Raw genomic sequence first — 25,273 nt, 5'->3', positions numbered from 1 at the left:
GAAACTTCTCCTGGAGCTATAAGGAATACAAAGATCTTGGGCAAGTTACTGGTCATGTCCTCTCTTGACTGTCCCAATAACCTGAAGTTTATCCCATCGGGCCCTGGGGACTTATCCACTTTAATGCTCTTAAAGAGACCTAACACCATTTCTTTCTTGACCTCAAAATGCCCTAGCATGCTAGTATACCTCAAATTAATCTTATATCCTCCATATTCTTCTCCTTTGTGAATAAAGGTATACAAGTTTGTAGAAGTTTTCTGAAATATCGATGTATTGTTACCATTAATTTCTTCAAACTTTATAAAATTTGAACTAGGCTTAATACGGAATATAAATCGCCCAGTGGAGCACTAACATTTCATGTAAATATTGAAAGACTGAAAAACAGTATCCCAATGCATACAATAAAAATGTTCCAACATTTTATATGATTTTGGCTTTGTTTTAAAATCTTAAACCTTTAATGTATACTCACAATATTTTTAACAAGGTTGCTGGTCTCTGCAGGAGGTGTTGTAAAAGCGGAATTCAGATTTCCTGTAATGCCTGAAGAGAAATCATGTAAGTTGAGTTGATACCACAGATAATGTGTAAAGTTTGATGTGAAAATAAAGTGGGACATTGAGAAAGTATTCCACAGGAAGGATCCACAATTGTGCTATTGTCAAATTCATTGTGCAATATTCATCCTAAAAATACATTTCAAACATACATAAAACCTATGTTTCATACAAGCTGTAAAATCTATTAGAGTTGTAGAGTCATAGAGATGTACAGTATGGAAACAGACCCTTCTGTCCAACCCGTCCATGCCGACCAGATATCCCAACCCAATTTGTCCCACCTGCCAGCACTCAGCCCATATCCCTCCAAACCCTTCTGTATCAAAATGGTTAGTTCTCCCTGTATTCCATGAGATCTAACCTTGCTAATCAGTCTCCCATGGGGGACCTTGTCGAACGCCTTACTAAAGTCCATATAGGTCACATCTACCGCTCTGCCCTCATCAATCCTCTTTGTTGCTTCCTCAAAAAACTCAATGAAGTTTGTGAGGCATGATTTCCCATGCACAAAGCCATGTTGACTATCCCTAATCAGTCCTTGCCTTTCTAAATACATGTACATCCTGTCCCTCAGGATTCCCTCCAACAATGTGCCCACCACTGACATCAGTGTCACTGGTCTATAGTTTCCTGGCTTGTCTTTACCGCCCTTCTTAAACAGTGGCACCACGTTAGCCAACCTCCAGTCTTCCGGCACCTCACCTGTGACTATCGATGATACAAATATCTCAGCAAGAGGCCCAGCAATCATGTCTTTAGCTTTCCAAAGAGTTCTCGGGTACACCTGATTAGGTCCTGGGGATTTATCCATTTTTATGCATTTCAAGACATCCAGCACTTCCTCCTCTGTAATCTGGACCTTTTGCAAGATGTCACCATCTATTTCCCTACAGTCTACATCTTCCATATCTTTTTCCATAGTAAATACTGATGCAAAATACTCATTTAGTATCTTCCCCATTTCCTGTGGCTCCGCACAAAAGCCGCCTTGCTGATCTTTGAGGGGCCCTATTCTCTCCCTAGTTACCCTTTTGTCCTTAATGTATTTGTAAAAGCCCTCTGGATTCTCCTTAATTCTATTTGCCAAATCTCTCTCATGTCCCCTTTTTGCCCTCCTGATTTCCCTCTTAAGTATACTCCTACTTCCTTTATACTCTTCTAAGGATTCACTCGATCTGTCCTGTCTATTCTGACATATGCTTCCTTCTTTTACTTAACCAAACCCTCAATTTCTCTAGCCATCCAGCATTCCCTATACCTACCAGCCTTTCCTTTCACCCTGACAGGAATATACTTTCTTTGGATTCTCGTTATCTCATTTCTGAAGGCTTCCCATTTTCCAGCCGTCCCTTTACCTGCAAACATCTGCCTCCAATCAGCTTTCGAAAGTTCTTGCCTAAAACCATCAAAATTGGCCAATCTCCAATTTAGAATTTCAACTTTTAGACCTGGTCTATCCTTTTCCATCACTATTTTAAATCTAATAGAATTATGGTCACTGGTCCCAAAGTGCTCCCCCACTGACACCTCAGTCACCTGCCCTGCCTTATTTCCCAAGAGTAGGTCAAGTTTGCACCTTGTCTCGTAGGTACATCCACATACTGAATCAGAAAATTGTCTTGTACACACTTAACAAATTCCTCTCCATCTCAATCCTTAATACTATGGCAGTCCCAGTCCATGTTTGGAAAGTTAAAATCCCCTACTATAACCACTATTTTTACAGATAGCTGAGATCTCCTTACAAATTTGTTTCTCAATTTCCCTCTGACTATTAGGGGGTCTATAATACAACCCCAGTAAGGTGATCATCCCTTTCTTATTTCTCAGTTCCACACAAATTATTTCCCTGGATGTATTTCTGGGAATATCCTCCCTCAGCACAGCTGTAATGCTATCCCTTATCAAAAATGCCACTCCCCCTCCTCTCTTGCCTCCCTTTCTCTCCTTCCTGTAGCATATGTATCCTGGAACATTTAACTGCCAGTCCAGCCCATTTCTGAGCCATATTTCCGTAATTACTATGATATCCCAGTCCCATGTTCCTAACCATGCCCTGAGTTCATCTGCCTTCCCTGTTAGGCCCCTTGCATTGAATCTTACCATCTAGTCTCAGATCCTAGCACCTCTTCCGCAGACTGACACTTGAGCTATGTACTATTAAGTCTGTGGGAAATGTGTTCTCTGTGGGCGGCACGGTGGCACAGTGGTTAGCACTGCTGCCTCACAGCGCCAGAGACCTGGGTTCAATTCCCGCCTCAGGTGACTGACTGTGTGAAGTTTGCATGTTCCCCCCGGGTTTGCTCTGGTTTCCTCCCACAGTCCAAAAATGTGCAGGTTAGGTGAATTGGTCATGCTAAATTGCCTGTAGTGTTAGGTGAAGGGATAAATGTAGGGGAATGGGTCTGGGTGGGTTGCACTTCGCCGGGTCGATGAGGGCCTGTTGGGCCGAAGGGCCTGTTTCCACACTGTAAGGAATCTAAGAAACCTCATATTCCCACAGTTAAACTTTGGAAATGAGCCAGGAGGCCAGGAATCATCTTATGAATTTGAAGAGAAAATTAATACAATTTCATTATAAACGATAGCGAATCAAATAATTTCTGGATTCTCAGTAAGTGAGACATCGAGCAGTTGAATTGTCAGGAGGTTAGTTCCCAGTAGTAAATGAAGTTGAAACGGGCTGTTTATTACCTTTGCTGTGTAGCTGCCTTGCAGCTCATTCAATGACTTTCAGGGAGTCTTTCTATCTGCAAAGTCATAGAGTCCTACAGCAGGAAGACAGGCCCTTTGGCTCAAACTGGTCCATGCTGATCAAAATGTCCGTCCATGTTAACCCCATTTCCCTGCACTTGGCCCATATCCTTCTAAACCTTCCTATCCATGTATTTGTCCAAATGCCTTTTAAATGTTGTTAATGTACCTGCCTCAACCACTTCCACTGGAAGCTCATTCCATATGCGTAACACCCTCTGTGTAAAAACATTGCCCCTCTAACTTAAAACTGATGCCTTCTAGTCTCGATTCCCCAAACCTGGGAAAAAGACTGAGTGCATTCACCCGATCCATGCCTCTCATGATCCTTATACCACTCAGTCTCCTATGCTCTAAATAAAAAGGTCCTAGCTTGTCCAACCTCTCCCTATAATTCAGACCATTGAGTCTAGGCAGCATCCTTGTAATTTTTTTTCTGCACTCTTTCCAGTTTAATAGCATTGTTCCTATAACAAGATGACCAGAACTGAACAGAATACTGCAACTGTGGCCTCACCAATATTGTGTGTAAATACAATATAACTTCCTAACTTCTATACTCAATGCCAGTGTGCCAAAAGTCTTCTTTACTGCCCTGTGACTCCACTTTCAGAGAACTGTGAACCTGAACTCCAAGATCACTCTGTTCCACCACAACCCTTAAGGCCTTAGCATTCACCATGAAACTCCTACCTGGATTTACTTTCCAGAATGCAAGACTTCACACTTATCAACATTAAACTCCATTTGCCATTTCTCGGTCTACTACCCCAGCTGATCAAGGTCCTGCTGCCATTTCCGATAACCTCTCTTATTGTCCACGATACCTTTTATTTTAGTGTCATCAGCAAAGTTACTAAACACACCTTGTGCATTCTCATCCAAATCATTGATATAGATAAGTAGCAGCAATGGGCCCAGCACCAACCCAAGGTACTCCACTAGTCACAGGCCTTCAGTCTGACCAGCATCCTTCCACTATTACCCTCTGCTTCCTACCATCAAGCCAATTTTGTTCCCAATTTGCTTACTCTGGATTCCAAGCAATCTAACCTTCCAGAGCAGCCTACCATGTGGAACCTTATCAAAGACCTTACTGAAATCCAAATAAACAGTCTACCACCGTGCCCTCATCAACCTTCCTGGTCACTTCAAAGAATGCTAACAAATTTGTAAGATATGATCTCCCATTCACAAAGCCATGTTGACTACTCCTAATCAAATCCAATCATTCCAAATGCATGTACATCTTATCCCTCAGAAACATCTCAAGTAACTTACCCACCACAGATGTTAAGCTTATTGGTTTATATTTTCCAGGCTTTTCTTTGCAGCCTTTCTTGAACAATGGCATAACATTCACTACCTTCCAGTCTTCCAAGACCTCACCCGATGCAAAAATATCAGCCAGGGTACCCACAATTTCTTGAGTAGCCTCTTGCAGTATTCTTGCATATATCTAATCTGGACCAGAAGATTTATCCACTTTCATACATTCTAAAACATCCAACACGTCCTCTACTGTGATATGGACTGTCCCCAAGATATCATCACTAATTTCCTCAAGTTCCCAAGTCTTTATGTCTTTCTCCATGATAAACACAGGGGAGAAATGTTCATTGAGAACCTCGTCCACCTCCTGTAGCTCTAAACATACCATATCCACTCTGGTCCTTAAAGGGGCCTATTCTCTCTCTAGTTATTCTTCTTCCTTTAACATACTTAAAATATCTCTTTAGATTCACCCTAATCTTCCCAGCCAAGGCTATCTCGTGCCCCCTTTTTGCCCTCCTGATTTCCTTCTCCAGTAAACCCATATACTCCCTTGATCCCAGCTACCTGCACCTGAGCCACACCTCCTTTTTACTAGTCAAAGCATTATTATCTCTTGTCATTCAGGGTTCCCTATTCCTGCCAAACTTGCCCTTCACCGTCTTAGGAACATATAGACCTTGACCTCGAGTTATTGAGTTGATTGTTAATGTTTTAACAGCAGGCAACAAATCTGGCAACTCACTCATGATCAAGTCTAAATTCCTTTTTTTCAAATAAGGTGATGTGTTAGGTTGATAAATATCCTGTGCTGTGCCTTTTCATACCTTGAGATTTTGAGAAAGCTAAGGTATTTGTGTTTTATGATGGAGATGCAGTCACATTCGTCCAACACACATTGAGTTTCAACATGATGTTTTCTCAAGGAAAACAGAAAGATCAGTCAGCTGGAATGCTAGAGGTCTTCATATTGATGGTTGAACACTTAACTGAAGTGATTTGTGCATGTCCCAGAAACTCTGGAAGTCTATACTTAATTTTCTTGAGTTTCAGCATTATCTAAAGCTGATACTAACAAAAGTAATTTGAATTTCAGTAGCAATTGTAATAACTGTGTTCATATTTTTAAATGATTTTTAAATTAAGGGAATGTTCTGAGGATGTGAAAAGCAAGAGATAAATGCAGGTTTCCTTTACTAGGTAATAACTGGAAGCTAGGAGAAAGTGAGGACTGCAGATGCTGGAGATCAGAGTTGAGAGTGTGTTGCTGGAAATGCACAGCAGGTCAGGCAGCATCTGAGGAGCAGGACAATCGACGTTTCAGGCATGAGCCCTTCATCAGGAATGAGGCTTGTGGCCCAAGGGAGCTGAGAGATAAATGGGAGGAGAGTTGGGTTGGGGGGAAGGTAGCTGCCTTCTCCCCCACCTTCATCGATCTATTGCTTTCTCAGCTACCTTCCCCCTCAATCCCACTCCTTCCCATTCATCTTTCAGCCCCTGGCCCATAAGCCTCATTCCTGATGAGGAGCTTATGCCTGAAACGTCGATTCTCCTGCTCCTCAGATGCTGTCTGATCTGCTGTGCTTTTCCAGCAACACACTCAATAACTGGAAGCTGTATATTAGTCACAACAGAAACTGAAATTGCTGAAGAAACTCAGCAGGTCTGGAAGCAGCTGTGAAGAGCAAATAGACTTAATATTGCAGGTCCAGTGACCCTTCCTCAGAAGATTTTGAAACTGTATTTCATTAAGATATTTGGCAGAATTAATGCCCTAGACTACAATTCAATACATATTTAAAGCTGAGCTAGATAGATGTTTGGTCTCACTGGGAATCAAGGGATTGGGATGTAGGTGGGAAAGTGGAGTTGAGGCCAAAGATCAGCAGTGATCATAATGGGTGGCAAAGCAGATTTAATAGGCTATCTGATCGAATTGTGCTCCTAGTTCTTACATTTATGTATTCAGGGATTAAATTTGACATTATCTATTGAAACGTTTCAAGATTTAAATATTCTGAAGTGTGATGATGCTGTTCCTTTAAAAAGGTGATGCTGTCCTTGGCTTTTTGTTTCTGAGAGTTTGTAGAAGACACAGACTCCAAAAAGTCTAAGTTGAAGGGTTTTAGGGCCAATCTGGTTATAGCTAATAGATTCTGCCTCAGGAAGAAAGGTATTCAAGTTTTTAAAAAAACCTGTACAATGAAAGGGGAGTGGCCAGTTCTCCCAGTTCAGCCTATCACTGGTTTGGTTTGGTCTGGCTATTCACCGAAAGCAGTCAGGAAGTGTTGATGCTGCTGGACTCAGAAAAGTGGGTCCATGCTGATCATCCATCTCTCTGACTCTCTCCTGTAAGACCCTGGGTTTGATTTACCTGTTGTGCCAAGAGGTGTTTTTTTGGGGATTGTTGCAAGTATTTGGAACAGCATCATGAAGTTGGGACAATTGGATAAGTTAAATTATTTGCTATTCTGTTCACTTTGTTTGTGTTATACTCAGTAATCTTGTAAATAAATTCTGTTTTAGTTAAAACTATGTGGTTTGACCAGCTGCATCCCTCCTGGAATATCCGTGTTACGCCTGCTTAAGACAACTAGCAAGGTTAGGGTCTGGGCTACCTTCTTAAAGTATTTTAGGGGGCCTGGCCTTTGATAAGAGAAATCATTTTGAACTTGCACTGAAGTATGAGTTTCTCACTAAAAGGGATTAACACAACACATAGGTACTTATGGCTATTTTTACAACAGGTGCTAAAACAATGCAACAGTAGACGTTGCTACTAACATTGTGTTGTTAAACGTGTTGCCAGAAGTGATACTGTGGTAAACATGAGTAAGCAGCTGCAAGGCAGGAAAGCAACAACCTCCACTAATCTATACTGAAACCCTGAAGGAATAAAGAGGCTACAGTTGCTTTAATTTTACTCATTCATTCTCGGAATGAAATGAGGAAGATGTCCTGTTTCCTAGTTCCATTCTCAATAAGCACCAGTTCCAGGTATTCTCCCTCCAACTTTTCAATACATCCTGTACTTTCCATTCTCTGAAATGGTGCACACTGCAAGTAAAAGATGATTGAATAACCTACAAGAGCATTGCTCAATGCATTGGGAAGTTTTGAAGCTGATAGCACAGCAGGTAGTACCAACCTGGAAAGTTGCTGTTTGAGGGGATGGAGTGGGGAAGGGCTGACTTGTGCTGGTTCAGACAATAAATGTACTCACATCCTGAAATGTGTGATTTGTAGGACTAATTCAATAAAATGTGCTGGAACAATGTGTCATTTTGACGAGTATTTTTGGTTGTTTGGGAGGCCTACAATGGAGCCACTAAAAACTGAAGATTAGATTCAGGGATTATTTATTTATCTCAATGCAGGTTTATATTCTGTTTATAGTGCAAGTGTCGCAGCCTCCCTTTCAGCCAACACAGTGTATTTTTGCACAGGCGTGGTACACAGTTGTGAAATAATATCTATTGCATTTCATTCTAGCACTTGTAACCAACCAGAACAAGATCTTCACATTAAATATAACATAACAATATGAAATAATATGAAATGCATCATTGAAATGCATAAAAAAATCTCAAAGCCACTGACTTCCCACAAGAAATATGGACAAAGTTAGTTTCGCTGTACGAGGGTTAAAAATCTGTAATTAAAAGCTAATCTTCTGCCAACTGTGGTTTACATCTTACATTTTTCTGGCCAAGTCTGAATTATTTGGAGCATTTTTCACCACAAGACTGAGTAAATTTACACACTATATCATATCAAACTCACCTCATAAACTACTTATTCCCTGCTATCACATCCCTCATGTCCAATTCCAATCCCATCATACCACTCACAATTCCCAGAATTTCTCACCACTCAGCAAACATCTGCCATGGGTCTAGCATTTCTTACACCTGCACTATCTTTCAAACATCTCTGTTCACCTGAATGAGCACTGTCATTCTACAGCAGAACTCCTTGGCCAAGGATGTTTGCAGAATATTTCAGAGAAGTGGAAAAGGGCACCATGATTCTCCAACAAGGGCTTGGAGATTCTGTTCAAAGATCACTGCTGCCTCACAGCCCCAGAGACCCGGGTTCAATTCCCGTCTCAGGTGACTCTCTGTGTGGAGGTTGCACATTCTCCCTGTGTCTGCGTGGGTTTCCTCCAGGTGCTCCGGTTTCCTCCCACAATCTAAAATTGTGCAGGTTAGGTGAACTGGCCACGCTAAATTGCCCATAGTGTTAGGTGAAGGGGTAAATGTAGGGGCATGTGTCTGGGTGGGTTGCACTTCGGTGGGTCGGTGTGGACTTGTTGGGCCGAAGGGCCTGTTTCCACACTGTAAGCAATCTAATCTAATCTAATCAGGTGGTGCCAAGGAGAGCAGGCTGAGGAGGGTGCATCACCAAACCCTGGCAGCCTGGTCTGAGGTCACTACCTGGGTCAGTCTCTTCACCAAGTTCTGTAGGAATGGCTAGCAATGCCACAGAAGGTCAATGACTTTCTCTCCTGTGCCAAGTTAAATGCTACAGTCTTCTTTCTGCTACCTCACACTCACCAGTTCTGCTACTGCACGCATCCCCCATCAAGGCTGTAATGATACCACTCTCACTATTGATTGCTACATACTCTCCTACTTGCTTTTGAAACCCCAACCTTCCACACCATTAACCCTGCATGCTCTACTCATCTCCTTGACAAACCTCACCACCCTTCACCCAGCTATATCAGTAGCAACAAGCTGTGTCACCCATTCTCACCTCATTCAATCTCTCCCTTTCTCTCATTACAGGAGAAGACAACCCAGAACAAGACAGACTGAGCCCATACAGTTGGGCTGTCCAACATTCAGCCAAGCCATGTATGCAGCATGCACCAGACAGAGATACATGATCCCACCGCAAACTGATGGGTCTAAACTCTGCAGCCCTGTCACATCCAGTCATGAATGGTCGCAGACTATTAAACCACCAATAGGAGTTTGAGACTTCATCTTTAACAATGGAGGAGCCCAGCACATTAGCACAAAAGGCAAAGATGAAACATTTACAGCAATATTCAGTCAGAAGTGGATGATCCAACTTGACCTCTTCCTTTAGTCTCCAGCACCACCGATGCCAACCAGAAGCCATGATTTGGAGATGCCGGATATTGGACTTGGGTGTACAAAATTAAAAATCACACAACACCAGGTTATACTCCAACAGGTTTAATTGGAAGCACACTAGCGAAGCTCCGAAAGCTAGTGTGCTTCCAATTAAACCTGTTGGACTATAACCTGGTGTTGTGTGATTTTTAAATCAGAAGCCAATGTGAGTCACTCCAAATGATATCAAGAAATAGCTAAAAACATTGCATATAGCAAAGGCTATATATCCTGACAACATTCCACCAATTGTACTGAAGTGTTGTGCTCCAAAACTAACCACCCCCATAGCCATTGTGACCAGTTCAGTTACAATACTGGCATCCACCCTGCAATGTGGACAACGCCCAGATATGTTCCGTTAGCAAACATCAATCCGGTCAATTGCTACCCGATTGGGGTACTCTCAACCATTAGTAAATTGATAGAAGGGCCATCCAGTGACATTTACTCAACAACAATCTGTCCATTGATGCTCATCTTGGTTATACTTATCCCCACGTCCTCCATAAACATGAGGCCTAACATGAACCAAGAAGCTGAACACAAGAGGTGAAGTGAGGTGATTATCTTGATAGTAGAGCAGAATTAGATTGAATATGGCATCAATGAGACCTACATTACACCCTTGACTTCAGTTGAGGTTCTCCAATTCCCATCCAGACAAATATTCCAAGCTCTTAAGCTCCCAGGTAAGGCGGATGAATTCACTTTCCTTCTCGGTTGTTTGCAATAAGATTTATCTTTTAAAAAAGGATCGTTTCCTTTGTTGACACATTTCTACCAGACTTGCGTTTTAAAGGGGACAACTTACACAGGCATTTTTTTGAAAATCAGTGAGCTTATTATTTACTACACAAGAAGGAATATTAACACAACATACATGCACACAGGTTAGAAATAAGAAACAAGCCCAAAAAACATAAAAGCTTTGTCTTTAAAATATACAGATCAATCTCTGAATTGTTCACAAAGAGCAGATTGTTTAATATTGTGGCTCTTGCAGTGAATGATACCAGCAATATTGTTAACTTAACATGTGGTTTCATGATCTTAGTTTTACAGATTAATTGAAATTCTGTACTTTTGATTCATTTTAAATGTGATTGAATGTCAGCATTTTGGGATAGAAAAAGTATTTTTTGTCCTGTTTCCTTTTATCTGGACTGCAGCATTCATAGTGAGATAGTCTTTACCTATAACTTAGAGTTAACTGTAGCATGCCTTGACCACTGTAACCTTCACAGTATGCTAACTTTCAGAATCAGACTGGTACACATGGGAGTGCTTAGCTCCACAAACCCACTCCAGCAGAGTTGAAACTGTGTTTTTTTTAACCACTGTCCTCTTTAAAAGGAAAAACATAAACAGCATCTGCTAATTCGGACACTCTTATCAGGTGGTGACTTGCTGTTGAGCAGGGGATCATCTGTTCCTCATTATATTTGTAATCACCAGAGATCACTGTCCAAACTGCTTGGACTTGCCAGTTTCTTGTTTTGAAGGGCTGTTGTTTGAAGTCCCCTTTGTAACTGTAGGTGTGAAACCCTGTGTGCAAGTCTCTCTTAATTTACACCTGCAGCCTTTGTTGACTTTAACAAACCTATTTTTAAAAAGAAAAATTGAATTATATATTAAAATTTTCCACAGCACTTTAAGGTGCTGACCCATGGTCATGAACCTAGCAAAACTGGAGTCAATGGGAATCAGGGGTTGGACCTTCTGCTGATCAAAATTGTATCTTACACAAAGGAAGATGGATATAGTTGTTGGAGATCGGTCCTCTCAACCACAGAGTATCTCTGTAGGGCTTCCTCAGCATCGATATTTTATAATCAACCTGTAGAGGGAAACTTTTAAAAATGTCTGGAGCAGGTGGGACTTGAACTCAGGCCTCCTGATTCAGAGATAGGGACACAACACTGCACCCCAAGAGCCCCCTAGCACTTTCCCGGCATCATGTCATAGGCTCAATCATCATCAACTACTCCATCAATGTCCTTCTCTCAATCATAAGGTCAGGCAGGACATTGTTCAATATTCCGTACCATTTCAGACTCTTCGGATACTGAGGCAGCCTGTGTGCAAGTGCAGCAAGATCTGAACAACATTCATGCCTGAGCTAATAAGTGGCAACTAGTATTCATGCTACACAAATGCTATATAATCACAGCCTCCAACAAGAAAGTAATGAACATGTCTTCATGGCAATTAATGGCAATTCTTGGCAGAATCTCCCATAATCAACATCAGGGTTGCCATTGACAGTAACAGAACTGGACCAACCATAGAAATATGTTGACTACAAGAGCAGAATAAAGGCTGTGATTTCTGCTCTGAGTAACTCATTTCTTAACTTCTCAATGTCAGTTCACCACCTACAAGGCACAAATCAGAAGTGTAGTGCAATACTTTCCACTCACCTGGATGGTGCAGCTTCACTAACAGTTAAGAAACTCAATGCCATTCAGGTATATTGGAATACCATCTGGCAAGCTCACCTCTAAGCTACTCACCATCCAGATTTGGACATTCATTTCCATTCCTTCATTATCATTGAGTCAAAACCTTGGAACTCATTCCCTAAAAGCGATGTTGATCTATCTACATTACATCAACTGCTGTGGCTCAAAAAGGCAGCTCACCATCACCTTCTCAAGGGCAATAATAATGAGAAATAACGCTAACCTAACCAGCAATGCCCACATCCCATGTATGAAGAACAATAGTTATCTTGTTTCCATACATTTCAGCTTAGGCTGTTAAATTACAATCAGAGAGGGAACACTGCTCTGATTTCCTTCCCTGTTCCAGAGACAGTGAAGCAAATGTAACAACATTGCCAGGCCCAAGAAACAAAGTTAATTCTGTGACAACATCTTAGCCATGATAGAATTATGAGCCAAATTAGCACCAATTGCCTGAAGATAGTTTGCATTTTGACGAATCAAAACTCTAACCCACAACTTTAAATTGATAGAAGCTGTTACTGACCGTCTCAGCAACCAGGCACCAAGATGGAGGTTCCCCTTTTCTAAAACTATCTCATTATCAGTCAGAGTTATTACAAAGAAAAATCTCCATTTGCAAATAAATTGACAGTTGATAATTGACAATCAACCAATCAGTTAACCATCGTGCCCACACCCAACGTTTGCAATATTTGACTGAATTTAAAACCATAATATTTCTTTAAATTTAAAGTCTAAACATTGAAGTAAAATCATGTGTTTTACTTTTTTACATAAGACATTATATATCAGATATTGGAAATAACATAAAAGTAGCAGAATAAGCTTAGTAGGTTATGCAGCAACCATGAAGGGAAACACCCTTTCAGACTGACCTTCTGAAATGATGGGCAGAACCTTATCGGGGTCTGAGAGTCATGGACTATGGTGAGAAGTTCAGTGAGAGCTATCTTGACGTTGAGATCATCTCACCACTTCATTTACACTTCTCTCAAGCAGTGCAGTGAGGATCTCACCAGGCAGCAGTGAGATGCCATTATTGATGCTCATTATTACTTAGGAACTTAGGAGTTGCTAACAATACAACTCTCCTAATTAATATTCTGGTTGCAATTTTACTAAGCTTGCAAAACAAGTAGCTGCAGGTAAAACTGGAGAGATGGAAACCAGAATGGGTTCTTGGTGGGTTCAACTTGCTGCTTACTCCAAATGACCTCTGTGTTGGATGTCAGATATCAACATCTTAGGGTTCATGTGCACTGGCCATATGTATCCCATGTCCGTGGATATTAGCATCCGATACTTGCCATTCTCTGTGAATCTCATGTCACATCTCCAATACCCATACAAGGACACTTCTAATCTCAAAAACTGCACTGTGCGCTACACCAGAAAGTATCATTGTGACACTGCAGCAAGCATACTCTGTGTTCAAGAACACGCACCCAGCTCAGGGATTGGACCTCTGAGCTCTTCACTTGTTGACATAGCACTCATGCACTCTGGCCTTGGCTTACAGCATTGCCTTGGCTTGTCTTTTAACACCAGGCCTTTCAAATGTACTGTTTAGCAAAAGCACAAAGCCAGAAAACTTATCATAGCTGTTGGGAGCCCTCAGTCAAGTCATAGGGGGGATAGTACTCACTGAAGGGTTCATGGCACAAAAGACACATCCAATAGTAGTCCAGACTCTGCTCAGGGCAGTCACAGTCAGAATCCACTCTTCAGAAAGGGTGAGGAACCAATTGACAGGAACCACACCATTCATCTTGGCTCTTTTTACCTTATTCTGGGCCATTGTGAGAGAGGTAGGTATTACAGAAGAGGAAAGTGGGTGGCACAGCTGTTACTCCTTGTTGTAGGTAGGGAGGTGATCTGAGTGAGTGAGTAGGTAGAATGTTGAAGGGTATTGGGGAGTGAGAGTATGGGGGGAAGGTGTTGCAGGCAATAATGAGAGTAGTAGCACAAGAGCCTTCTTGGGAAGTGGGCACATTGGTAGAGGTCGACTAAGTGTGCGATATCGAAGAGAAGGTGGTTGCATTACAGTTGTAGAGTGGAGAAAGTCATTGACATTTTCCAGTGCTGAGCATTTCTCCAGTTGACTAAGACTGCTTTAACCTGGGTGTGAATCTTAGACCAGGCTGGCCTGGTCTGGTGTTGGGCCTCCTCTGCGGCCCCTGGGGTAAGAAGTCCTGTAAGAAGTCCTTTTGCAAGGGATGCTGGTCAATTCTGGGATATCTGGTGAGTGTGTTGTTCCAGGAATGTCACATAGTAAGATGGGGCAGAAATCAGACACAATACTCATTGGGATGGAATTGCAGTTAATGCAATGGTTTCTGTAAGGTTTAACAAGAAAACGTGTTTGCCCTCGCACTAGGAATCAATCCATCAAACTCAATGTGACTCGCAGTTAGCTGAAACACTGTAAGATTCAGTCCATTAAGTTCATTTCTGTCCATTATGCTACCTACCATTGAGCTTCTCCAGTTTTTTGTTTTCTTATTACTTTAAGCATACACTTTGTTAACTTGATTATCAAAAATCAGATGGTCTCAAGACTGTTCACATGCAAATGAATATGAAATACTGGTGTGTTACAGATTAAAAGATGACATGGCATATCTTACTGCAGACTTACTTTCAATTGCATTTGAAGTCAAACAGTTACCACAGTCTGTAGTATAGAATGTAGTCGAAGGTGGAGGAGGTGTGCTGGAGCCTGTAACAGAAACAAATGTATTACTCTCTTGTGCTAATATTGTTGTAGACCTGAGTCATTCTCACTTGCTACTTAGCCCCACATTACATTAACCAATCTAAAGGTAGCAACCACTTGCAAATCAATGCAAAAGCTACATGTAAAATGACCTTTCAGATATGTGGAAAAGTAAGACAAATTAGTATCTTATTCTCATTCCTTGCTTTGAAGAAAGTGGTCACCTCTGATCAGAATGTTGTTTTGGCATCAGATTTATAATGAGGAAGACAATAAACCTCAAACCCTGGAGCACATCCTGTTCTCCTTTCATTTCGCTTATTTTTAGTTGCAATTTCTATTGGACAGATGTGTCTTCTGTAGACAGGAACCTGTGACTTCTATGTTCAGGAAAATGGAACACACTTTGTCAAGTCATTTGCAGTGACTGGAAGACAGATTTGTGTTGCACACTACAAACTGGATTGAGACTTTCTAAAGTAATTCATGGATCAAAGCCACACAGAATGTAAATCTCTATCCACTGATTTACAGTCAATCAACTTTGGGTAAACAGCAGAATCAACAATCAAAAAAAAAATTCCCACAACCAGCATATCAAATCAAAGTTCAGCAACACTCTCTTATGCATTTATGCATTGTGATGGACAATAAAACAACAAACAAAAGAAGAAGCCTCCACAAACACCTTGATCATCAGTGCTGGAATAATTCAGCACATCAGTGATAAAGGCAAGGTTGAAACAGTTTCAGCAATGTTTGGTCTGCGTGGGTGATCCACCTCAGCTTCCTCCTGAAGGTTTCACCACAACAAAACAATTCAATTCAATTCAATCCAATCCATCAGATATTAAGAAATAGCCAAAGGCTACTGAGTATAAGAAGTATTTGGATCTGACAATATGCTTGCAGTTGTACTAGAACATAGAACATAGAAAAGTACAGCACAGAACAGGCCCTTTGGCCCATGCGTTGTGCCGAGATTTAATCCTAATGTAAAATATAGTAACTTAACCTACACACCCCTCAACTCACTGCTATCCATGTGCATGTCCAGCAGTCGCTTAAATGTCCCCAATGACTGCTTCCACCACCACAACTGGCAATGCAGTCCAAGCATTCACAACTCTCTGCATAAAGAATCTACCTCTGATGTCTCCTTTATACGGTCCTCCTAATATCTTCAAACTATGACTTCTTGTACCAGTCAATCCTGCCCTGGGGAAAAGTCTCTCGCTATTGACTATATCCAAGCTTCTCATTACCTTGTATACCTCGATCAGGTCTCCTCTCTCCCTCCTTCTCTCCAGAGAAAAAAGTCCAAGCTTATTCAACCTTTCTTCATAAGGCAAGCCCTCCAGTCCAGGCAGCATCCTGGTAAACCTTCTTTGCACCTTCTCCAAAGCCTCAGTATCTTTCCTATAATAGGGCGACCAGAACTGGACACAATATTCTAAGTGTGCTCTCACTAGGGACTTGTAGAGCTGCAGCAAAACCTTGTGGCTCTTAAACTCGATCCTCCTGTTAATGAAAGCCAAAACACCATATGCTTTCTTAACAACCCTATCCACTTGGGTGGCAACTTTGAGGGATCTATGTACTTGCATACCCAGATCCCTCTGTTCCTCCACACTGCCAAGAATCCTGTCTTTAATCCTATATTCAGCATTCGAGTTTGACCTTCCAAAATGCATCACTTTGCAGGTATCCAGGTTGGACTCCATCTGCTATTTCTCAGCCCAGCTCTGCATCCTGTCTACGGCACGCTGCAGCCTGCAGTAGCCCTTTATACTATCGACGACACCTCCAACCTTTGTGTCATCTGCAAATTCACTAACCCACCCCTCAACCTCCTCATCCAAGTCATTTATTAAAAGTACAAAGAGCAGAGGCCCAAGAACAGAGCCCTGTGGGACCCTACTGACCTCCAGGCAGAATACTTTCCATCTACCACCACTCTCTGCTTTCTGTCAGCCAGCCAATTCTGAATCCAGATAGCCAAATCTCCCTGTATCCCATACTTCCTGACTTTATGAATGAGCCTAACATGGAGAACCCTATCAATGCCTTGCTGAAGTCCATGTACACCACATCCACTGCTTGATCGTCATTGACACCTCCTCAAAGAACTCAATAAGATTTGTGAGGCATGACCTGCTCCTCACAAAGCCATGCTGACTGCCTTTAATCACACTATGCTTTGCGAAATAGTCATAAATCCTATCCCTCAGAATTCTTTCCAAAACTTTGCTGACCACAGACGTAAGACTGACTGGTCTGTAATTGCCAGGGATTTCCCTATTACCCTTCTTGAAAAGAGGAACAACATTTGCCTCCTTCCAATCCTCCAGTACAACTCCTGTGGAGAGTGATGAGACAAATATCCTCGCCAGCGGCTTAGCAATATCCTTTCTTACTTCCCGGAGCAGCCTAGGATAAATCTGGTCTGGCTCTGGGAACTAATCAATCTTAATGTTTTCCAAAATATCTAGCACACCAACTCATCAATCTTGATCTGGGTCAAAACTGCATCCCAGCTCCTCTAAATTTTCATTTACAACAAGACTTGTGTGTCAGAACTAGCCTCATCCTTAGTCAAATTGTACCAGTATAGCTATAATGCTGGCAACTACCTGGCAATGTGGTCACTTCTCTAACACCAACAATGTAGCGGGTACCACTTGAGCAGAAATTTAAATGGGCCAGCTTTATAATCACTATGGCAATGATCAGGTTAGAGATTCAAGATTTGGAGGCAAGCAACTCACCTCCTGACTCACCAGAGTCTGAGCAGCATTTATAAGGTTACAAGTCAGGAATGTGATGAAATATTCTCCATTTGCTCGGTTGAGTGCAGCTCCAAAAACACTCAAAAAGATCAACACCTTCCAGAACGAAGCCTCCCACTTTATTGGCAAACCATTTACCACCTTGAACACTCACTCTCTCCACCTACAGAGCACAAAGTCAGAAGTCACATAACACCAGGTTATAGTCCAACCGGTTTATTTGAAATCACAAGCTTTCAGAGCATATCCCTTTGTCAGATGAAGTGATGAAGGAGCACCGCTCCAAAAACTTGTGGTTTCAATAAACGTGTTGGACTATAACCTGGTGTCATGTGACTTCTGTACTTGTAACACAGATTCAGTGATTTTTACACACATAAAGAATATAATCCCAATAATCATAAAATATCCCTTTATATTTATATAGTACCCAACCCACATCCCTAGTACTGTACAGATCCCAAAATCAAATGTTGTAAAACTCCCACAGTACTTACACCAGAGACCACTTTAATAGATTTAACTCACTTGTGACTTTAATGTATAGATTGATACTACTGATATCTTCTTTCTGGAACAATTCAGGCATGACACTTCTTTTCTGGAACTAACATTAACCCCACTTTAAGGTAATCAGTTTTACACAAACTCCCTCATTGTTCCAAACTGCACAGCCAAGTTCCCTTGAGAGGGAGGGAACAGCTTTACTTGCTTTCGTGTCAATGTGCTGTTATGTTTTGCAGTCGATTCAACTGCCATGAAAACTGAAGGTAGTGCCACTCTCTTAAGATCCATTATTTAGCCAGTGTTTCACCACTTTCAGATGATGCAGGCATCATGGATCAATGACGGTATCAGGTCTATTTCAAAAATGACTACAATTCCATCAAACTGACAGTGAAACAGACTGTGGGTTCTGCAGATCTTGCCAATGTTCATCATTAAGATCATCAGTAATCGTCATCTCATGTACTGACCTCAGTTTCGGGTCCCTTTATTCCTATTTTCTTCAAATATCTTTCTGATCTGTCCAAACAGATAAACAATGGACTCCATTTCAATCACTACCTTTGGTGTTGCTTTTCACAGTGTTACAACCCTCTCTGTAGAACCTATGATAGGGTTAGGGTTAAGGTTAGGGTCATTATCTGAACTGATATTGATCTTTTCTGTTCATCAACAACATGGGATTGTTGTAAGGAGAGCTGGTTATATGGGAACTACATGTGGGAGTTTCTACTTGAGGGAACCATGGCAACCAGTGAGAGCTTTCAGTGCTATCCAACTAATGTCTCTGTACCACAGCAAAAATCATTGTCAGTTATTTGAACCAAAAAGACTGAAAAATGTGAAGTCTGTGACATAGTGTTTTAAACCTCACTTATGTAGAGAGAGGTAAAAGTCACACACCAGTGCAACTCGTTTATTTGGAAGTACAAGCTTTCAGAGTGATGTTGCTTCATTTTTCCAGCCTGCAAGACATTATCGATGAGGATGAGCATTTCACCAAAACTTTCCCTAAGCCTTCAACTTCTCACCTTTTAAATAACCGCTAAATCTTAAGCTGATCATTGTTCACAGCAAACTTCCCAGCCTTCAGGACAACATCGGACAGAACAGCACACAACCCTATCATGGCAGTAACTGCAAGACTTGTCAGAGTGTGGACATGGATACCACCATTACACATGGGGACACCACCCACCATGTATACAATAGGTGCTCATGTGACTCGGCCAACATTGTGAAACTAATGCGCTGCAGGCAAGGATACCCCGGGCATGGTACATTGGCGAGACCAAATAAACACTACAACAACAGATGAATGGACACCACGCAACAATTTCCTGACAGGCATGTTCCCTCCCAGTTGAGGAATACTTCAGCAGTCAGGGACATTCGCCCTCAGATCTTCGGGTGCCTGTCCTCCAAGGTGGACTTCGGGATACGCAACAACAGAGAGTTGTAGTTCTGTTCGCCGAGCCAGGAATTTGTGTTGCAGACGTTTCGTCCCCTGTCTAGGTGACATCCTCGGTGCTTGGGAGCCTCCTGTGAAGCGCTTTTCTGTGATCTTTCCTCCGGCATTTGCAGTGGTTTGAATTGACAATCGCTTCACAGGAGGCTCCCAAGCACTGAGGATGTCACCTAGACAGGGAACGAAACGTCTGCATCACAAATTCCTGGCTCGGCGAACAGAACCACAACAATGAGCACCCAAGCTACAAATCTTCTCACAAACTTTGAACAACAGAGAATGGCCAAGCAGAGGCTGATAGCCAAGTTCAGTACCCATGGGGATGGCCTCAACCAGGACCTTGGGTTCATGTCACAATACAGGTGACCCCATTACACTATACTCTCTCACACACAAGCACAATTATACACACATTCTTACATGCTCACACACTCACACAGATCCTCTCTCATACATACGCCATCTCTCAGACACACACACACACCTACACCCCACATACTCTCACCCACATGCACACCCTCTCACAGCCTTATACTCTGTCACACTAAAACACACACTCTACCAAGCATGCACACACATACACACTCTTACACTCACACAGACACACACACACACTCTCTCTCTTTCTCCCCCTCAACATTCACACACACATACATATATAAATCTCCGGGTGAATTTGCATTTGCAGAACTGTATTTGCAGATACATTCTATTCTGTTCAAAAAGCACACAATCTGCAGGCAGTCAGGCAATGTAACATTTTATAAATTCCTACTTTGGAAATAGAACCAGTCTGAGTCAAGATTGAAATACAGGCAGACTTTAATGCATTGTCTGAGCTGAGATGTCACCATTTTTTATAAAATCTTAAGTTATCTCACAAATGTGACTTAAAAGAAGCTCTGAGATTTACATACTAATGAACCAAAACCTGCAACCCATTCTAAAAGATGAAAGACTTAACAGTAATCTAGGTTTGTTCAATATATTGTTTTAATTGCATGATCTTTTGCTATAAATTCTGTGTATTATGATCCTGCCCCACTAGTTACCTGATTGAAGGAGCAGCACTCTGAAAACTAATGTTTCCAAATAAACCTGTTGGACTATAACTTGGTGTTGTGTAACTTTTAACTTTGTCCACCCCAGTCCAACACTGGACCTCCACATTATGTAGTGGGGCTTTGAGTGATTAGTTTTTACAAAGATCATTGTGCCAAACTCAGCATTTATTGTCTCTTCTGTCTGAGTTGCATTGATTTACCTTCAAATTATGTTCCTCTCAATCACAAACATTCAACATGTTCAGAACCTCATAATGAATACCCAGTCCCATCACTTGGTTTGGCATAACTGGAATATCAGCAGAAAGTAAGGAAAATGAAGTCAAACTATTGGCAGGGAGAACAACTGAATAATTGTAAAATGGAGGTTAAACCATCAAAACCAGTAAAAGAAGAGAGCAAAGTCAAGGAAGAAGGAAATAAACTGAAGCATGTGTTCGATTTAATCAGCCTTATGAGCAGAATTAGACCTGTATACATGCCTTATGGAAAGACATTGCAGTGTGTAACATGAGAATATTAATGGAATGATTTATTTTATACAGTGAGCTCAGAAATCACCCATCAAAATATTAATGTGAATGTAAATATTAGTTATACTTCTAATGCATAAGTTATGTACATGCAATGCATTGTCAGCAACAGTTGATTGCTTCAATATTGCTGACAAACATTTCAATCTCATCCTATTTTCAGCAAGTCATGCAGGAGAAACCTGAGGATTGAGTTCACGTGCTTCTAGCTGTGAGAGAGAACAGGGCACTGAGTAAAATCAATCTCTTGTCCATGTACAGTTACAGGAACAAATACACAAAGTCCTTTGCATAGAATCGTAACAGATTCATTGTCAGCTTACACTAAATCTGCTGCACATTCCTCTGCATTCCATACACTTACTATATCCCATGCTACTGAACAGAGATATCAACAGCTAGAATCTGTATCAATATGACAGAACCATGAGGAATAGATAATATTAAAGTGACTTACTCTCTGAAACCACGAGGTTGATGCTCACTTTCTGATCATTAAAAAGACCAAACATCTGTACACGACAGCAATACCAACCACTGTCTCCTTTCTGTAGATGGTTCACTGTGAGCGATACATCTCCTTCCTCTATTTTACCATCCATCTGGTGTTTTGTGAGTATTGGTGAAATTACAGTTTTCCCATTTGTTCTCAACAATAGACCTGAACAGCCATTTGAAGGGCATTGGCCCCTGCCCCAGCACATTTCAGTCTTACCGTGCTTTTGGACAGAGTATGTGCACGGCAGTGTGACTGACTGTCCCAGGGTTCCTCGCACTTCTAATCCTCTCACACAGGTGGCTGGGCCTGAAATATTTAAACATTATAATCATTCAGTTTTCATGGCAGTCATGGTAAATTGTACAGTATACAGAGGAACCTCGATTATCCAAATGTCAATTATTCGAATATCAGATTATCTGAAGGAGATCTAGAGGTCCAGATAGAAACATTACATCAAACACGTATTTCCAACACTGATCTTGTCTTTTGTTTACAGTGATTACACAGGCACCACCGCCAAATGACTGATCTCCCGCTCTCTCTCTATTTCCCCCACACTTTCCCTGGAGTTCTACGCAGGGGTGTACCCAAAACCCTCCTTCCCCAGATAATCTGTCCCACAATATACAGTACAGGCAGGGGTGGAACCTGTCAAAATGCTGCAGTAAAAAGGTATGTGTGTGTGTGTGTGTGTATGTGTGCGCGCGCGCTATTTGGAGACTCACCCCCACCACACACAAAACGCAGCAGTAGCAGCAGCAGTTTTGTTGTTGATGTCCATTCTGGCTGTCCCACAGACGTGGCGGGGTCAGACGGGGGAGGGAGCACAGGTTGGGTGAGCAGGGGTGGGGATTTTGGATGGGGTTGGGGGGGGGCAGGCAGGAGGCAGGGTTGGACAGGGGCAGCGGAGGCAGTTTTGGAGGCAGGACAGGAGGCAGATTTTTTCGGGGTGGGGAAATGGGCAGGGGGCGGTTTTGGACAGGGTGGGGGAATGGGCAAGGAGCGGATTTGGACAGGGTGGGGAAATGGGCAGAGGAATGGGCAGGGGGCAGTTTTGGACGGGGTGGGGTAATGGGCAGGGGGCAGTTTTGGACGGGGTGGGGGAATGGGCAGGAGGCGGTTTTGTACAGGCTGAGGTAATGGGCAGGAGACGCTTTTGGACCTGGTCGGGGAATGGGCAGGGGGCAGTTTTGGATGGGGTGGGGGAATGGGCAGGGGGTGGTTTTGGATGGGGTGGGGGAATGGGCAGGGGGTGGTTTTGGACGGGGTGGGGAAATGGGCAGGGGGCAGTTTTGGATGGGGTGGGGGAATGGGCAGGGGGCAGTTTTGGATGGGGTGGGGGAATGGGCAGGGGGCAGTTTTGGATGGGGTGGGGGAATGGGCAGGGGGCAGTTTTGGATGGGGTGGGGGAATGGGCAGGGGGCAGTTTTGGATGGGGTGGGGGAATGGGCAGGGGGCAGTTTTGGATGGGGTGGGGGAATGGGCAGGGGGCAGTTTTGGATGGGGTGGGGGAATGGGCAGGGGACGGTTTTGGACGGGGTGGGGGAATGGGCAAGGGGCAGTTTTGGATGGGGTGGGGAATGGGCAGGGGGCAGTTTTGGATGGGGTGGGAGAATGGGCAGGGGACGGTTTTGGACGGGGTGGGAGAATGGGCAGGGGACGGTTTTGGACGGGGTGGGGGAATGGGCAAGGGGCAGTTTTGGATGGGGTGGGGGAATGGATGGGGGTGGTTTTGGACGGGCTGGGGGAATGGGCAGGGGGCATTTTGGACGGGGGAGTAGCAGCTGTTTTGGATGATGCGGGCAGGGGCAGAGTTAGACGGAGTTGGGGAGCCTGCACGGTGCGGGTGAGGGTGGTTTAGGATGGGGTGGGGGGGGCGCGGGGGCTCACATGCGCTGTGCTGCTGTCTAGTCTCCTGAATGGGGAGCAACCTTAAATAACTCTGAGACCCAGAGGAAAGGCATTTAATCGATTAACCGAATAATCGGTTATCCAAACAAAATAGTACCCATCCATCTCATTCAGATAATCGAGATTCTTCTGTATTCACATATTCAATAATCACATCAGTCACCAACCATTAATATGTATCACTGGAACAGTGACATTTTAACACAAGAACATTCTGTCATTGAGTCTGTTCCAGGATTTAATTACTGTAGATTGAGACTGATCTGCAGCACAATTCCACTTAACCACGTTTGCTTCTAATGCTTCCATAATTCCAATGAACAAAAATTAATCCATTTTTATTGAGCCCAGATCCAGAGAGATACTTCCAGATTTTTACTGCATTTACTTGTGATGTAGTTCCTGCTGTGCTCATCCCTAAATGGGTTTTCCCTGATTTAAGATTGGGCCCAATTGTCCTGAACTCCCCACAGGAGAGATAGTTTTTCTTTCTTTAGTTTTGAGTTCCTTTATCTATTTAAAAGCCTTCAATAATTCATCCAACATTCTAAACTGAAAGGAATACAAAACGTAGTCTATGCAGCCAAGCCCTTGTTATTTAATCTTGTAACCTCACCCACACAGTCTCTGGTAAAATTGGACTGTATCCTCTCAAAATGCAAGAAGAATTTGTGTTAATATAATAAACAATGTATGAAAATTCAATTTTTAAATTCACAAACTTACCTAACATAACAAGAAGTGCAGATAAATGAGCCACACACCCAGTATTAGACATTGTGCTGGACACTGGAAACTGGAACTATCTGAGTTACAGCTGCTGCAGAATCGTGTGGTCAGATTTAAACTTTCTGTTTCTAGTTCCAGTTATTGCCGACATCAGTGCTGAGAGTTTCCTTTATACATTCACGGGTTGCACTTCCAGTAATGTATAACCCCATGAAATGAAGCAGGCATCTTCATTCAAATATTTCCTGCATTGGCTTTACTACTGATACACAATGGACACAAAATTAATTTTCATCACAAGTTTATTTTGAGAAAAACTTATCTCTGTATGGTGAAGTTTCAGTTTGGGTCTGTTGGAAAATCTCTGAAAGGTCAGTTCTGCTAAATTTGCATCACTGAGCTCAAACATGCAACCACCAACACTCAGAAAATGTGAGCCCCTTTTATTTTCAGAGGCCCACTCATTAATATGTCCATTTCAAAGCTCATGGAAAATGGCATCATGGGATAGCTGCTTGAGAGTGTACAGATTTTCAAAAGGCCAACTTTCACTGAAGAGTACAACAGTAAATTGGGGAGAATTGGTAATGAAACAATTGTTGAACAGAGCGAGTTATCTGTCAGGTAATTCCCAAAGGGGAAGACCAATGTGCAATACCATATCTCCAATTTGAAACCCTTTGAAAAACAAGTGAGTCCCTCAAGCACCTCCCCTGGTTGCATTAGTGGTCTCCAATACACTCGTCATCTGCATGGTTCTGCTCAGGATGCAGGCATCACCAGTGCTCTCCAATTCCACCCAGCTATCCCAGGATAGGACAGATCAACAGTGTGTGCTTAGCCCTTC

The 25,273-nt window shown here is 42.4% G+C and overlaps 1 protein-coding gene across 1 annotated transcript in view; it reads right to left on the bottom strand.

Moving 5' to 3' along the window:
- LOC140491820 (hepatitis A virus cellular receptor 2 homolog) overlaps nt 1–24,530 on the bottom strand; it is a 30,988-nt gene extending 6,458 nt beyond the window's left edge. The window contains exons 1-4 of the mRNA XM_072590214.1: nt 24,424–24,530; nt 21,742–22,089; nt 14,846–14,926; nt 479–549 (exon numbers count right to left, since the gene is read on the bottom strand). Coding sequence (XP_072446315.1) covers nt 479–549; nt 14,846–14,926; nt 21,742–22,089; nt 24,424–24,475 — 552 coding nt within the window. The 5' untranslated portion in view covers nt 24,476–24,530. The remainder of the gene's footprint in view (nt 1–478; nt 550–14,845; nt 14,927–21,741; nt 22,090–24,423) is intronic.
- Nucleotides 24,531–25,273: the final 743 nt, after the last annotated feature.

Source organism: Chiloscyllium punctatum, chromosome 20, assembly GCF_047496795.1.
Source record: "Chiloscyllium punctatum isolate Juve2018m chromosome 20, sChiPun1.3, whole genome shotgun sequence".
In the NCBI taxonomy this organism is placed as follows: domain Eukaryota; kingdom Metazoa; phylum Chordata; class Chondrichthyes; order Orectolobiformes; family Hemiscylliidae; genus Chiloscyllium; species Chiloscyllium punctatum.
The sequence above is the reverse complement of the archived record's forward strand: the minus strand, read 5'-3'. Positions and strand labels throughout refer to the sequence as shown.